The following is a 17670-nucleotide window of genomic DNA, read 5'->3' on the forward strand; positions in this document are numbered from 1 at the left end:
AATCAAACCATCGACAGTTATGTCCAGGTTGTTCATACATATCACAAACAACAGAGGTCACCAGCGTAAATTTCTGAAGAACACCTGCTAGTCACAGACCTCCAGGCTTCTCATCACAACCCTCTCAGGGCTATGATGAAACCGTACTCTTACGAGTAAGACAGTTCTGAATTCAAATGACTAAGTCATCATGGATGCCATGCATTTTCATTTTCTGAATCAGCCTACCAAGAGAGACTATATTAAACGCCTTACTAAAATCCATGTTGGCTTTATATATTCAATTCCTTGACTGATGAAGGCCAGTGTGCCAAAACTCAATTTCATTTTTGTTGTGACTGTTACAGAAATAATTGGTAATTGTTATTTATTGGAATATGCATCAATGAAACAAACAATTATACTTGATAACATAAAATTATCAATAAATATTACCTGGGTTACTGACAATTTGTGTTTCAGAGACGGATCGTGAAGGAGATTCATCAGGGCTGTTTGTTGCATCTGATCCAGGATCATTAAACCGTTCAACAACAGCACTGTGCTCTGAATAGCAAGCTCTGCAGCAGCGCTCTCGTTTACCGCTGTGTTTTGTCATTACAAAATTATTACTGCAGTAGTAGCAGAAGATACGTCCACAAAGTCTGAAAAAGGTACAAAGCAGAATGAATGATCTGCAGATATCAACAAACTGCAATTTGAAAATCAATTTTGATCTTGTTGACAATTGTCAAGTCAGAGTCACAGAGTTATCCAGCACAGAAATAAACCCTTTGACCCAACAAGTCCACGCCAACTAAGATGCCCCACTAAGCGGCCAATATATCCCTCTAAACCTTTCCTTTCCATGTGCCTGTCCAAATAACTTTCAAATGGCATAATTTCACCTAGCTCAACTATTTCCTTTGACATCTCGTTCCATCCACCTACCAAGTTCCTATTAATTTTTTGTACTCTCACCTTGAACCTATGCCTATAGTTCTTGATACTCCTACCTTACGAAAAAGACTCCATGAATTCACCCTTTTTCCCCTAATGATTTTATACCTTTCCAAGATCATCGCTCAGCCTCCTGCACTTCAATGAATAAAGTCCTAGCCTCTCCCTGCAGCTCAGTCATAGTCTTTTGAGTCTTGGGAGCATCCTCGTAAATCTTCTCTGCACAATTTCCAGCTTAATGCCATCTTGCCTGTAAGCAGGGTAACCATTGGGGAACACAATACTCCAAGTGCAACCTCATCAACATCCCGACTTATAATACTCAATTCCCTAACTGATGGAGGCCAACATACAAAAAGCCTTCTTCATTATCCTATCTGCCCTTTATTTTTTTACCACTTTCAGGAAACTATGTACTTTTACTTCTTGATATCTCTGCTTCACAACACTCCCTGGGGTTATCGTTCACTGTGAAAGTACTGTCCTGGTTCGACTTCCCAAAAATGCAACATCTCATACTTATCTGAATTAAACTTAATTTGCCATTCCTCGGCCCACTTTTCCAGCTGATCAATATCCCGCTGTAATTCTCAATTACCAGCTTCACTGTCTATGATACCATCTCTTTTGGATCAGCTGCAAACTTACTAATCATTCCCATCCCATGTACATTCCCATCTAAATCATGACAAACAACAATGGAAAAAAAATCTGGAGAAGGGCCCCGACCCAAAATGTCACCCTTTCAGGTCCTACAATGCTCCTAAACCACTGAGTTACTCCAAAACCTGCTGTTCCTTATGCCAGCAAAGAGCACGGCACCGATCCTTGAGGCAGACTAGTCAGAGGCTTCCAATCGTAAAACAACCTTACACCCACCCTCTCCTTCCTACCATGAAGCCAATTCTAATCCAGTTAACCAGCTCTCCCTGGATCCCATGCGATCTAACCTTTCAGAGCAGTCTTCCACACAGAACCTTAAGAATGGCCTTGCTGAGGTCCACATAGATTATCTCTACGACCCTGCCCTCATCAGTGGTTGGTTCTCCCTTCTTGGTTACGTCTTCAAAAACTCAATCAAATTCAAGACATGATTTTCCACACACAAAACCATGCCGACTATTCCTAATCAATCCAATCCAACCGCCCACCCCTTCCCCCATCCTTATCCCCCTCTCTTCCCTGTGTCCAACATGGATGCGCACACATTTCTCCCTTCCCCCCCCCATCGGATGTCCCTATTCTGGCTTCATATTTTGTGCCTCTTCATATTTTGTGCCTAAACAACAAGAGATATAGACGATGATGTAGAGATATAGAACAAATTAAAGAAAGATATGGATAAAAGTGATTATGATAAAGGAAACATGTCATTGTTAGCTGTAGCGAGGTAAGAATGAAAAGCTGGTGTGACTTGGGTGGGGGAGGGATGGAGAGAGAAGGAATGCAGGGGTTGCATGAAGTTAGAGAAATCAATATTCATACCACTGAGTTATAAGCTGTCCAAGTGAAATATTAGATGCTGTTCCTCCAATTTGCATTTAGCCTCACTCTGACAATGGAGGAGGCGTAGGACAGAAAGGTAAGTGTGGGAATGGAAAGGGGAATTAGTGTTTAGCAGCCGGGAGATCAGGTAGGTCCAGGTGGACTGGGCGAAGGTATTCAGCAAAATGATCGCCCAGTCTACGTTTGGTCTCGCCGATGTTTTAGTCCACATCTTGAACAACAGATACAGTAGATGAGGTTGGAGGAGGTGCAAGTGAACCTCTGCCTAGCGTGAAATGACTGTTGGGGTCCCTGGACAGATTTGAGGGAGGAGGTATAGGGACAGGTGTCGCACCTCCTGCAGGAGAAGGTACCTGGTTTGGGTGGGAAAGGATTAGTTTATTTATTTATTAATTTATTGATTTTTAAAATTATTTTTATTAGAAGCAATTGTACAAGAATAAAACATTCGGCATGCAAAATTATACAATTATTGTACAGCTTCAATTTTGACCCTTTAACCTGAAAATGAGGAAAAGAACAAGAGAAGGAAAAAGTGAAAAGTGAAAAGATAGGACCCTTAGACTACCAAAGTAGTGTGGCCAAAGAGTGAATAAAGATATAAGAAAGGAAAAGGAAAAAAAAAAAATGTGGAGATATACCTGCCCCTTGCCCCCAGCCCACCTCACCCAACCCATAGTTGGATTAAATCCAAATTTGTGTTGCTCCATACTATCCTTGTAAGAATTCGGTAAAGGGTGTTCATGTCTTGAAAAATTGATCTGGTTTTTCTGCCAAGACAAGCCTAATATTTTCCAAATGTAGTGTCTCGGACATATTTGTATTCCACATCTTTACAGTAGGGACTGATGTGTGTTTCCAAAATTTAAGTATTCATTTTTTCACCGTTAATCGGCCATAATTAAGGAAACGTCTTTGAAATAATGTTAGCTCAGAACAGGCTTCTGACGTACCTAGAGTAATCAATTCTGTGTCGGGATCCTATTTTATTTTAAGTATTTTAGAAAAAAATTCAAAAATTCCCCTCCAGAAATTATGTAACTTTATACAGGAGGCAAAATAATGAGTTATGGTTGCTTCCTGAGGAGATATTTATCACAAATAGGGGAAACATTTGGGAAGATCTTATTCAGTTTAGACTTTGAATAATAAAGTCTATGTAGTATTTTAAATTGTATTAACGAATGCCAAACGTTTAGAGAACAGTTGTGTATATATAGAAGGCTTTCCTCCCATCTATCTTTTAAAATTGGTAAGCCCAATTCATCTTCCCAAGCTCGCCTGATTATTTCCGACGATGGGATTTGTATATTTAAAAGGGTATTATAAAGGTACGATATTAACTTATTTGAATCCGATTTTCTTTTTTTTTTTTGTGTTTTTTTTTTTGTTTATTTTATTAGAAGTTAATGCAGTACAAAACAGTACAGTGGAACCTAATTTTAGGTGCCAACTATGTCATACCGTAATCCATTCTATGTACAACCTCTAGTTTTATGTTTTGAGAAGGAAGTAAGCAAGACAAGAAAAAGTGGCGGCGCTGGTAAACGGCAGCGGCTCGCCTGCAGTCCGTTTGTCTTTACTTTTTTATGTTGTTTTTTTTCGTTTTGTCTAGTTAGTTTTTGTTTTTTAGGTTGTGTTTATGGGGGGGGGGTTGAAACGGGGCTTGCTGTCTCTCTCTTCGGGGGAATACGACTTTTTTTATCGTATCCCCCTTCTCTGCCTCCGTCTGCGCTGAGGCCTGATGGTGGAGCTGGCGGCCTCGAGACTCCGGAGGCAGAGCCAGTCAGGACTTGCCCTGGGCTCGCTCCCGTGAGGGCGGCCCGGTTCGGGGCTGGAACTGCGCTCCCGTGAGGGCGGCCCGGCTCGGGGCTGGAACGGTGCTTCCGTCGGAGTGGCCCAGCCTGAGGGTGGAACGGCGCTCCCGTCGGAGTGCCCCAGCCCGAGGGTGGAACGGCGCTCCCGTCGGAGTGGCCCAGCCCGAGGGTGGAACGGCGCTCCCGTCGGAGTGGCCCAGCCCGAGGGTGGAATGGCGCTCCCGTCGGAGTGGCCCAGCTCGAGGGAGGAACGGCACTCACGTGAGGGCGATCCGGCTCGGGACTGGAACGGTGCTCCGGTGGCTGGGACGGCGTTCTGGCGGCTATGACCTGAGTCCGGGGTTGAGCCGCGGGCCAGCAGCTGCGTATGCTGGACTGGGGGCGGCAGCTTCGACCACCCTGGGCCGCGGTGTTTGAGCCGGCCCGTTGCGGGGTTCGGTGAGCCGCGGGACTGTTTGTACCATCGCCCGGTGAGGTATCGCCTTAGCGCAGAGGGAGAAGAGGAGGGAAGAGACTACAGCCCTAAGATTTTTGCCTCCACCACAGTGAGGAGGTGCTTGGAGGACTCACTGTGGTGGTGTTAATTTGTGTTTATTGTTGTTATTATTGTATGATTGTATGTATGACTGCAGGCACGAAATTTCGTTCAGACCATAAGGTCTGAATGACAATAAAGGCATTCAATTCAATTCAAAAAGAAAACAATAGAAATGGGAAAAAGAGGCAAAATAGATGGTAGAGAATAGAAAAACATGAAGAGTGTATATAAAAAAAAAAAGAAAAAGTGGAAAGTAGAAATAGGGGAGAAGGCCCATTAAAAGAGAAATTTTCAAATCTTTATTCGGAGATGTAGATCTATCCACGGCATGAACTGAAATCAGCAATCTTTACGGTACCGATGCATCACATGATTCCAAAAAGTCGATGAAAGGAGACCAACTCCTTAAGAATTGGTCATATTTATCTATTAGTCGGAGTCTCATTTCTTCAAGGCGTGCTATGTCCATCATATTCCTAATCCACATTTTAACAGTTGGTATGGTTGTATTTTTCCAAAATGTAAGTATCAATTTCTTTCCAATTATTAACCCATAATTAAAAAAAACGTTTTGGTCTTTATTTAAATTGATATCTTCTACTATTATTCCAAATATAATCCATTCCGTTTTAGGTTCTATTGTGGACTTGAAAAGCTTTGTAAATATATCAAATATATCGCTCCAAAATTTATTCAACTTTGTACATCCTCCAAATGAATGTGTTATATTAGCGTTTTGAAACAAACATTTATCGCATCTGGGAGAGACGTTTGAATAAAATGTATTCAACCTCGTTTTTGAATAATATAGTCTATGTAATAATTTGAATTGAATTAAATTATGTCTTGCATTAATAGAACAATTATGTGTATTCATCAGATACTTTTCCCATCTATCCTTCGAGATCTTTATCATTAGCTCATGTTCCCAATCTTCTCTTAGTAGCAATGTTACAAAATTTTGAGATTTTAAAAATCAAGTCTGTAATTTATCCCATCAGATAAAGCATAAAAATAAGTTTAATTTGACACCTAATTCACTTTCATATCTCAAGTATTTAAAAAGTTATGGCCATTTTCATACTCGGAAATGAGCATCTTGTTCCCTATTGATTTTCTATGGACATAACAAAAAAGTTGTGATCGTCAACAGTCAAAAGCCCATAACTTTCTTAAAAATTAAGAGAACTGAATGAAATTTTCAGTTATCATAGATTGAAGCATTCTGAAACAAATATAAAATAATCTTACTTGGATGACCTGAAATTAAAGCATATAATTAGTTAGTTACCTAATTGTAGCTAATTTCAGACTTCAATTACTAGATCTAAACATCTATCCATTTCTTAATAAATGATTAACATTTTTAAATAGCCTAAATGTCCAAATAATATTCACAAATAATTCACAATAAAACATGATTTTTAAATCTCATTTACATTAATTTATAGGCCAAATGGAAGGAATTCAGTGTTCAATTGCTGTAAATAAATGCCCATTTAAATCAGCTTTCCAGTGGGTCTCTGTGGAACGCGCTGGTTTAGAACGTTCACATTGCGGTAGATTTGTGCCCCAAATGCCCAGAAAAATACTGCGCGATATAATGGGCCCAAAATGAGCTACTCGCAATATTAAACTTTGTATAAAGGGATCTTTAGAAGCCCTTTTTAATGTAAAAATATACAACCTAACTTCAATTGTTTGCTTTATGAGACCCTGCGGTTGCTGGCGGTCGCGGGTTTAGAGATTGATTTTTAAACTACTATAACTATTATTCAAGGCCTTTAAACCTAATAATAGCTTTTGCGACGGGGTCTTCCAGCGATTTTTCGTTAATAATTAACTAGGCTGAACATCTTCGATTTGAACAGCCTAGAGAAAATCGCGTTTTAAACCCGCCCCCTCTAAACGGCGCCAAAATCGCGCACACCCGCAGCGGCAGATTTTCAAAGACGCTTCAGGTAGGCTTTGCAACATACCTACTCTTAGTGCTTCTGTTGAGGGTAATTCTCTATTTAATATATTATTATAAAAGTATGATATTAGTTTTTGTGAATCAGCCTTAATATTCATTGCTTCTTCTAAAGGGTCTAAACATATAGTTTGAAATCTATGTATATATTTCTTCATAAAGTCACATATCTGTATATATTTAAAATATTGATTATCCTTCAGTTTAAATTTTAATTTTAAATGTTGAAATGATAACAGTTTGCCCAATTCATACATATCCCCTACTTTCCTAATCCCCAGTCTATCCCATTGTTGATATGTTTTGCCGATGAGAGATGGTTTGAATGCTGGGTTGTTCACTAGTGGGGTTAGTACTGATAGATTATTTAATTTCAAGGATACTTTTATTTGTTTCCAAATTCTTATTGTATTGTGAATAATTGGGTTCTTCTTATATATTATACTATTCAATTTTATCGGTGAGAGCAAGATCGTTCCTATATCGTGCGGATAGCACTCCTCTTTCTCCATTCTTATCCACTCCAACTGCTGAGTGGAACTATCCAACCAGTACATTATGTTCTTAATATGCACTGCCCAGTAGTAATACATAAAGTTAGGTAATGATAAACCCCCAACTTCTTTAGGTTTACACAAATGCTTTCGTTGAATTCTGTGTGCTCTGTAATCCCATATAAAATTAGTGATAGTAGAATCTAGTTTTTTGAAAAAGTATTTTGGAATATATATTGGGATCGCTTGAAACAAATATATTAATTGTGGTAAGAAAGTCATTTTTATAGCGTTCATTCTACCTATCAATGAGAGCGGGAGCATTTTCCAAAATTTAATCATATCGTTCAGTTTATTTAATAGTGGCATAAAATTGGCACTAAATAATGATTTGTGTCTTCTCGTAATTTGAATACCCAGATACTTGAATTTTTCTGTTGCAATTTTGAAGGGGAATTTTAGTAAGTGTCTCGAATCCTGTGGTTTTAAAGACATAATTTCGCTTTTATTCCAATTTATTCTATATCCTGAAAAAGAGCCGAATTCCTCAATTAATGTGGGTATACTCGTTTGTGTATTAGTAATATATAAAAGGATATCATCAGCGTACAATGAAATTTTATTCTTTGAGTCCTTAGTGCTATATCCGTGAATATTCGGGTGATTTCTAATCCTTTCGGCCAGCGGTTCTATCATAAGGGCAAATAGCAATGGTGATAAGGCACAACCTTGCCTATTACCCCTTGATAAGTAAAATTTTAGAGATAGCATATTGTTAGTTAATATTCTTGCCGTAGGTCTATCGTAAAGTAGTTTAACCCATCTACTAAAATTCTCTCCCGTATTAAATTTTTGGAGTACCTTGTATAAATACTGCCATTCTACCTGATCAAATGCCTTCTCTGCATCCAGCGTAACAACTGAAATATCTTCATTGTCCTCATTGTGAGAGTACATTATATTGAAAAGCCTTCTCAAATTATTAAATGATTGTCTTTTGGGTATAAATCCCATTTGATCCGTATTTATTAAATTGTTAATATAATTATTTAGTCTTCTAGCTAGAATCTTTGCTAAAATTTTCTGATCCGTATTTAGAAGTGAAATAGCTCTATAAGAACCCGGTTCATCTAAATCTTTATCTTTATTTGGTATAAGCGTTGCTTCTGCTAGGGTTTCTGGTAGTTTATTTTCGGTATAAGCCTGCATGTATAAATTGAATAATCTTGGTACAATTGACTCCTGAAATCTTTTATAAAATTCATTACTAAAACCATCTGGTCCTGGGGTCTTCCCATTTTTCAGTGAGTTTATTATTTGTTTTATTTCTTCACTAGTAATCCGTGCTCCTAATTGCTCTTGTTCTAAACTAAACTGGGAGATTGCAATTATCTAAAAAAATTGTGATTTTACTAACATCTGTATTTATTTTAGATGTATATAAATTATGATAAAATTGGGCAAACCTCTTATTAATATCCTTTGGCAGTGTTAGAAACTCACCCTTATCCGATTTAATTTTAGTGATAGTTTTTTCCTTTTCTTGTTGCTTCAGTTGCCTCGCAAGTAATTTATGTGGCTTATCCCCAAATTCGAAGTGTGCTTGTTTTGTAATTTGGAATAATCTTATTACTCTTGCCGATAGTATTCTATTGATTTTATATTTCAATAAAGTTATCTTATTATGTTTATCTATGGTTGGGTCAGTTGCATTGTCCAGTTCTAGTAATTTTATTTCCTGTTCTATCCGCTGAAGTTCCCTTTTATTTTCCTTATTTTGAAAACTTTGGTAAGAGATTATGACGCCGCGAATATATGCCTTGAAGGTTTCCCATAATAGCAGTGCAGAAATACCCGGTGTGTCATTTATTTCGAAAAAAATTTTTGTTTGTTCTTTTATATACTCATAGCCCTGCGAGTTATTTAATATGTGTGCGTTGAATCTCCAAAAAGGTTTTATACCCGGCATTCCCTCGATTTTAAGTATAAAAGTCAATGGTGAATGATCAGAAATAATACTATTATGATATGATGGTTTATTCGTATACGGGATTAATTTTGTGTCCAATAAGAAATAGTAAATTCGTGAATACGTTTTATGAAGAATCCGAGTTTCTAATCATGCATTCATCTAGTATGTCTGGAACCATATATTGACAGTCTTGGGTATGTGATTTCAGATAGTCTTGTATTTGAAAATATCTAAAGTATTGGCTAGCTTTCAGATGATATTTCGACTGTAATTCTTGAAATGAGAGGAGAGTCCCCATCATAAAGATCTCCCAGTTTTTTAATTCCTAATCTTTCCCAATGTGTAAACACCTTGTCTAAAATAGTCGGCTTAAATGAGGGATTGTTGGCGATTGGTGAGAGAAGAGATAAATTTCTCAATTTAAGGGTTGACTTCACTTGTTTCCAGATTCATAAGGTACTATGAATAATCGGGTTTTTCTCATATACTGAATTCTTCAGATTTATTGGAGAGAGAAGAATCGCGCCTATATTAAAAGGCGAACAATCTTCTCTCTCCATTGTTAGCCAGTTTACCTGTTGGCATTGTAGTGGCCATTTGGCCTGTTTTGCATGTCATTGATGATGGCATGTGCCTTTAAATTTTAGACTGCCCGTTATATTGTGGGTGGGATTTATGGCATGTTTTTGGGCGTGTTTGGAGCTTAGATGCTTGCGCAGCGTTTAGTTTTTAGTTTAGTTTGGAGTGACAAGGGGGAAAGGTTAACCCTTCTACCATGCGGGCCACATGCGGGATCATGCCAGTGTTACAGGAACACGCGGAGTTTTCTAATGTCTAAAGTGATAAGCTGGAGTTCAAAGAAGATTGTAGTAACGAATCGGAAGAAATTTGGATGTATCTCACTGTTTTCTATCAACAATAAAGCATTTATTCATCAAAAGACTGTTTAGAAACCATATCTGAGGGGAAGCTCTGAAGGTCTCTGTGAGTGAGCTCGCATGCGTTTAGAAGACACCCCCTTCAACCATTCTCATCCAAATAGCGGCTAAGGTGCTAATTACCTGAAAGATATGAAAATCTCCCGCTACAGGCATGTGTTGTCCATCCAATAGATTAAGTTTTTAATATTCGTTGCCCAGTAATAGTACAAAGAATTAGGGAGAGCCAGTCCGCCAATTTCATTGGGTTTACATAAATGTCGTTTATGGACTCTGGGTGTTTTATAATCCCAAATAAAGTTTGTGATCACAGAATCGAGTTTAAAAAAAAAAAAAATTTAGGGAGAAAAATCGGTAATGATTGAAATAGGTATAGGATTTATGGAAGGAAGATCATCTTTATGGAATTCATTCTACCCATGAGGAAAATTGGAAGCGTTTTCCAAAATTGAATAAGGGCATTTAGTTTGTTAATTAATGGTGGAAAGTTTGCTTGAAATAAAGTGTATTTTCTAGTTACGTAAACTCCAAGATATTTAACTTATGTTTCGGATCTTGAGGTTTTATTGACATAATTTCACTTTTTTTCAATTTATTCTATATCCTGAAAAGGGACCGAATTCCTCTATGAGATTTAGTATGTTTGGAATACTAACTTGGGAATTGGTGATATATAGTAGTATGTCATCTGCATACAACAATATTTTATTATTAGAATATTTAGTATTATAGCCATGAATATTCGGATGTACTCTTATTATTTCTGCTAAAGGTTCAATCGCAAGGGCAAATAACAGAGGTGATAATAACCATATAACCATATAACAATTACAGCACGGAAACAGGCCATCTCGGCCCTACAGGTCCGTGCCGAACAACTTTTTCCCCTTAGTCCCACCTGCCTGCACTCATACCATAACCCTCCATTTCCTTCTCATCCATAATGCCTATCCAATTTATTTTTAAATGATACCAACGAACCTGCCGCCACCACTTCCACTGGAAGCTCATTCCACACCGCTACCACTCTCTGAGTAAAGAAGTTCCCCCTCATGTTACCCCTAAACTTCTGTCCCTTAATTCTGAAGTCATGTCCTCTTGTTTGAATCTTCCCTATTCTCAAAGGGAAAAGCTTGATCACATCAACTCTGTCTATCCCTCTCATCATTTTAAAGACGTCTATCAAGTCCCCCCTTAACCTTCTGCTCCAGAGAATAAAGACCTAACTTATTCAACCTATCTCTGTAACTTAGTTGTTGAAACCCAGGCAACATTCTAGTAAATCTCCTCTGTACTCTCTCTATTTTGTTGACATCCTTCCTATAATTGGGCGACCAAAATTGTACACCATACTCCAGATTTGGTCTCACCAATGCCTTGTACAATTTTAACATTACATCCCAGCTTCTATACTCAATGCTCTGATTTATAAAGGCTAGCATACCAAAAGCTTTCTTTACCACCCTATCTATATGAGATTCCATCTTCAAGGAACTATGCACGGTTATTCCCAGATCCCTCTGTTCAACTGTATTCTTCAATTCCCTACCATTTATCATGTACGTCCTATTTTGATTTGTCCTGCCAAGGTGTAACACCTCACATTTATCAGCATTAAACTCCATCTGCCATCTTTCAGCCCATTTTTCCAAATGGCCTAAATCACTCTGTAGACTTTGGAAATCCTCTTCATTATCCACAACTATCTTGGTATCATCTGCATACTTACTAATCCAATTTACCACCCCTTCATCCAGATCATTGATGTACATGACAAACAACAAAGGACCCAACACAGATCCCTGAGGCACCCCACTAGTCACCTGCCTCCAACCCGACAAACAGCCGTCCACCATTACCCTCTGGCTTCTCCCATTCAGCCACTGCTGAATCCATCTTGCTATTCCTGCATTTATACCCAACAGTTTAACCTTCTTAACCAACCTTCCATGAGGAACCTTGTCAAAGGCCTTACTAAAATCCATATAGACAACATCCACTGCTTTACCCTTGTCAATTTCCCTAGTAACCTCTTCAAAAAATTCAAGAAGATTAGTCAAACATGACCTTCCAGGCACAAATCCATGTTGACTGTTCCTAATCAGACCCTGTTTATCCAGATGCTAATATATATTATCTCTAAGTATCTTTTCCATTAATTTGCCCACCACTGAAATCAAACTAACAGGTCTATAATTGCTAGGTTTACTCTTAGAACCCTTTTTAAACAATGGAACAACATGCGCAGTACGCCAATCCTCGGGGACTATTCCCGTTTCTAATGACATTTGAAATATTTCTGTCATAGTCCCGGCTATTTCTACACTAACTTCCCTCAATGTCCTAGAGAATATCCTGTCAGGTCCTGGAGACTTATCCACTTTTATATTTTTCAAGTCTCAGTACTTCTTTTACTTTGAAACTCATAGTATCCATAACTACTCTACTCGTTTCCCTTACCTCACATAATTCAATATCCTTCTCCTTGGTGAATACCGAAGAAAAGACATTGTTCAATATCTCCCCCATCATTAATGCACACTATTGCCTTTGGATAACTGAAATTTAGGTGAGAATATTTGATTAGTCAGTATTCTGGCAGTCGGCTTGTCATATAACAACTTTATCCATGAAATAAAGTTTTCTCCTAATTGAAATTTTTGCAATACTGTAAAAAGATATTTCCATTCTACTTGGTCAAATGATTTTACTGCATCTAATGAAATAATTGATAAGTCTTTGATCGTTCGATATGAGTACATTATATTAAATAGGCGTCTCAAGTTGGTGAATGAGTGTCTCTTGGGTATAAACCCAGTTTGATCAGGGTGTATTAATTTACTAATGTATTTGCTTAGTCTTCTTGCCAGGGTTTTAGCAAATATTTTCTGATCTGTATTTAGCAGAGCTATTGCTCTATATGATCCCAGCTCTTCGAGATCTTTATCTTTTTTGGGTATCAGTGTAATAGTTGATTCGGCTAAAGTTTGTGGTAGTGTCTGTTCTTTAAATGCGTGTATATAAAGCACTTGTAAACGCAGGAGATTAAATCATAATTTTGTTAATAAAATTCTTTACGAAACCCGTCTGGGCCTGGCGTTTTACCATTATTCAGTGAATTAATAGTCTCTTCAATTTATTTTATTGTGATTCTTTTAAGGTTGAGTTAACCAGGGAGTTGCAGAGGGAACAATCTGTGCGGAAGGCAGAATGGGAAGATGTGACTAGTGTTGGGATCTCGTTGGAGGTGGCGAAAATGTCGGAGAATTACGTTTTGTATGCAACTGTTGATGGGGTGAAAGGTACGGACTAGGGGGACTCTGTCCCTGTTGCAACTAGGGGGAGGGGGAGCAAGGGCGGAGCTGCGGGGTACAGACGAGACAGGTGTGAGAGCCTCATCTGTGATGCAAGAGGGGAACCCCGTTCCCTAAAGTATGAGGACATCTCTGATGCCCTGGTATGGAACACCTCATTTTGGGCACAGATGTGGCATAGACGGAGGAATTGGGAGTAGGGGGACAGAGTCTTTGCAGGAAGCAGGGTGGGAAGAAGTGTTGTCAAGATAGTTGTGGGAGTCAGTGGATTTGTTATAGTCGAGAAGTTGGCATATCTCATCTAGTCAATTTATTCTCTATCATACTAATTATCACCTACATAGTGGAAGGTTGAATAGGACCACTCAGCCTTCTTGACCACCCAATTATCTGTGATGCGACTTTCAAGTAGCTATGTAGCTGCAATCCAAGATCCCTCTGGTCTAAAACACTCTCTAGAGCCCTGCCATTCACTGTGAAGGCCCTGCCCTGGTTTGACTTTCAAAGCAACTCGTCTCACATCTGCATTAAACTCCATTAACCATTCCTCAGCTCAGCTGCTGAAGATCCTGCTGCAATTCTTGATAACCATCTTCGCTATATACAGTGCCACCCACTTTCGAGTCATCTGCAACCTTATCGATGCATACATTCTCATCCAAATAGTTGATATAAACCACAAACAGCAATGAACCCAGCACCATTCCCTGACACACACCATTAGTCATAGGCCACCAGTCGGAAAAACAACCTTCCACCATTACCCTTAGATTCCTTTCATGAATGCAATTCCAGCATCTGCAATTCCTTCCTACACAATTCTCCATCCAGTTGGCTAGCTCTCCCTGGATCCTAATGGAAGTACCAGAGTAAACCGTGCAGTCTCAGGGAGAACATATGAAAACTACAATGAATGCAATCAATGTCAGGAATGTCTTTCTCAGGGTAGGGGAACTAGAGGGCATAGCTTTAGGATGAGAAGGGAAAGATTTAATAGGAATTTAATGGACAACCTCTTCGTAGAGGGTGGTGGGTGTAGGGAATAAACTACCAGATGAAGTTGTTGAAACGGGTACAATAACCACATTTAAAAGACATTTGGACAGGTACATGAATAGAAAAAGTTTATAAGGATATGGCCATACACAGGCAAATGGAACTAGGTGGTTGGGGTATCTTAATTGGTATGGACGAGTTGAGCCAAAGGACCTGATTCTGTGCTGTTGGACACCATGACTAACTAATGTCAACATTTAACCTAGTGATGTCTGAAACTGGCTACAGTTGGCTGTCTTCTCACAGCTCCAGCAAGGTGCATTCTCTGTGGGTTTGTATGTTCTCCTTGGGACCGCATGGATTTCCATCTGATACTTTGCGTTCCTCTTCCTACATCACAAAAATAAGTTAGAAGATGAATTAACTACTGCAAATGGCCCATTGTTATTGGTAATATGGAAACAATGAAGGGGAGTATATGCACACATACAAGAGAATTAATTGCAGGGTTGCAGGGAAATAAAGGGAATGGGACTGATAATATTGTGCTATTGAGAGCTAGCATGGACCAGAATGATTGAATGGCCTTCTATGATAAACAATATATATGCTAAAGCCGGTACAGACTACATTTGCAGCCCTGCCCTCATCAGCCTTATTCATAAAACTCAATTAAAATAGTGAGACAATCTCCCACGCACATAAGAATGCTGGATTAATTTTGTATGATTTACCTTGTTGATAAATGTCTAGAATGCCTATAATATCACCATTCAGCCTCCTGCACTCCAAGTCCAGCCTGCCCAACCTCTCCCTATAGCTCAGGCCCTCCAAACTTTGCAACATCCTCATAAATCTTCTCTGTCTCTTTCCAGCTTTACTTTAGATTCCAGAGATACTCAAAGTTTGACCTCATCAACATCTTAATGTAACATCCCAATTTCTATACTCAATTCCCTGGCTGATCAACAGCATTCAAAAAGCTTTCTTCATCACTCTATTTAACTATGATGTCACTTTCAGGAAACTACGTACTTGTACTCCTTGATTTCTCGGTTCCACAACACTCACTGTGAATGTCCTGCTCTGGTTTGACTTCCCATTTCATATTTATTTGGATTATTTCACAACCCGCCCAGCCGATCACGATCCGACTGTGCTTCTTGATAACCAGCTTCATTGTGTACAATACCGCCTCTAGTGTCATCAGCAATCTTATTGATCATGCCTTGTACATTCACATCCACATTGGTGATAAAGGTGACAAAAAACAATGGGCACAACACCTCTCCTTGTAGCACACCGTAAGCCATAGGCCTCCAGTCTCAAAATCAAAAATTTCACCACCATCCTGTTTCCTACCATTAAGCCAATTCTGTACCCAGTTAGCTTGCTCTCCCCTCAATCCTATGTGATCTAACCTCCCAGAACAGACTACTATGTGGAATCTTAACAAAGGACTTGCTAAATTGACTACATCTGCAGCATTGTCTTCATCAGCCTTCCTGATTACTTCTTCATAGATCTCCGTTAGCCTCCTTTCTAAGCTCATCTCCCATTTCCATCCCTATTTCCCTTTTATTTCCCCCTCCTTCCCTTTCTCTGTCTCCTTATATACACCAGTCTGTATTTACACATCACACCTTGTTCCTCCTTATCTCATGCTCTGTCTCCATTTCACCTCCAACCTTTGTCACTTACTTCATCCATCTGCCAATCATAAACCCCCTCACCCGTATCCACTTATCACCTGCCAGGCTTTGTCCCATTCCCACCTTCGTTTTCTAACTTTCACCCACCCTTCCTTCCCCCCCCCCCCCATTATGATCTGTCTGAAGAGTCCCAACCCAAAATGCCATTTGTCCATTTTCTTCAACGATGTAGTCTGACGAGTTCCTCCAGCATCTTGTGTTTTGTGGAAGATACGAGTGGCTTGTTTCCATATACAACATCGTTCTGAAATCTAAACCTTCTCATAGCCTTCCTTAAAGATAGAAGCATGTCCAAACAACCCTTCCTATAGTACATGCTGTGGAGTACTGTCTTTGCCTTGCAAGGCAAAGAACCTCCCCCCAATGCAAGTTTATCTATTCCAGTCAATTTCTTCCAAATAATACAGGCCTGTTTCCTTTCACATTGACCAGTCAGGGTCCAAATGCCTCTGTACGTCAATAGAAATGGAATCTCTTGCAGAACCGAAATGTTGTCTGGTTTCTATGACAGTGAAAGTGCTATGGCTGCAGTAGTCACTTCTCCAGTTTCCCTTTTTATAGGTGTTCTTGCACAAGTGATACAGATGCTCTGGTGTGCAGCTCCATGATCATTGATTTTCCTCCCAGGTCAATACAGTTATATTCCATCCGTATCCCTAAGTTGTACAAACAGCTAACTACCCAAATTACTTTTCTTCGAGTGTTTGCGGGGCTGGTGAGTCGCTCGCTGCAGCTCCGGCCATGGAGCAGTGCAAGAGTCCCGGGCCATCGGAGGCGTTGGAAGCTTTGCGCCGCTGCCGTGAGAGTCTCTGTGCCGAAGGACAAAGACTCTCAAAGGGAGGGGGAGAGAGAGGAGAAGGAGACAGGGGGCGGGGCTGGAAGAGGGGGTGTGAGGAGAGGAGAGAAGGGGAGAGAGGGGGGGGAGGCAGGGGATGGGAGAGGAGGAGGGAGGAGAGGTGGAGGGAGGAGAGGAGGAGGGAGAGAGGAGGAGGGAGGAGAGGAAGAGGGAGGAGAGGAGGAGGCGGGGAGAGGAGGAGAGAGGAGAGAGGAGGAGGAGGGGGAGAGGAGGAGGGAGAGAGGAGGAGGGAGAGAGGAGGGGGAGAGAGGAGGAGGGGGAGAGGGGAAAGAGGAGGGAGAGGGTGAGAGAGAGGGGGTGAGAGGGGGGGGGTGAGAGGGGGGGGGGTGAGAGGGGGGGGTGAGAGGGGGGGGTGAGAGGGGGGGGGGTGAGAGGGGGGGGGGTGAGAGGGGGGGGGGTGAGGGGGGGGGGGGAGAGGGGGGGGGGGGTGAGAGGGGGGGGGGTGAGAGGGGGGGAGAGGGGTGGAGAGAAGGGGGGAGAGAGGGGGGGGGAGGGAGAGGGGAGGGGGGGGGGGGAGGGAGGGGGGGGTGAGAGGGGGGTGGGTGAGAGGGGGGGGGGTGGTGAGAGGGGGGGTGAGAGGGGGGGTGAGAGGGGGGGTGAGAGGGGGGGTGAGAGG

At 40.5% G+C, this 17670-nt stretch overlaps 1 protein-coding gene across 1 annotated transcript in view; it reads right to left on the bottom strand.

Annotated features, from left to right (window-relative positions):
* The window catches only part of fyco1 (FYVE and coiled-coil domain autophagy adaptor 1), a 201563-nt gene that overhangs the window by 110337 nt on the left and 73556 nt on the right, over positions 1–17670 (bottom strand). Inside the window, exon 13 of the mRNA XM_033049213.1 lies at positions 436–644. Within this exon, the coding sequence (XP_032905104.1) occupies positions 436–644 (209 nt within the window). The remainder of the gene's footprint in view (positions 1–435; positions 645–17670) is intronic.

This window comes from Amblyraja radiata, chromosome 2, assembly GCF_010909765.2.
Source record: "Amblyraja radiata isolate CabotCenter1 chromosome 2, sAmbRad1.1.pri, whole genome shotgun sequence".
Lineage (NCBI taxonomy): Eukaryota > Metazoa > Chordata > Chondrichthyes > Rajiformes > Rajidae > Amblyraja > Amblyraja radiata.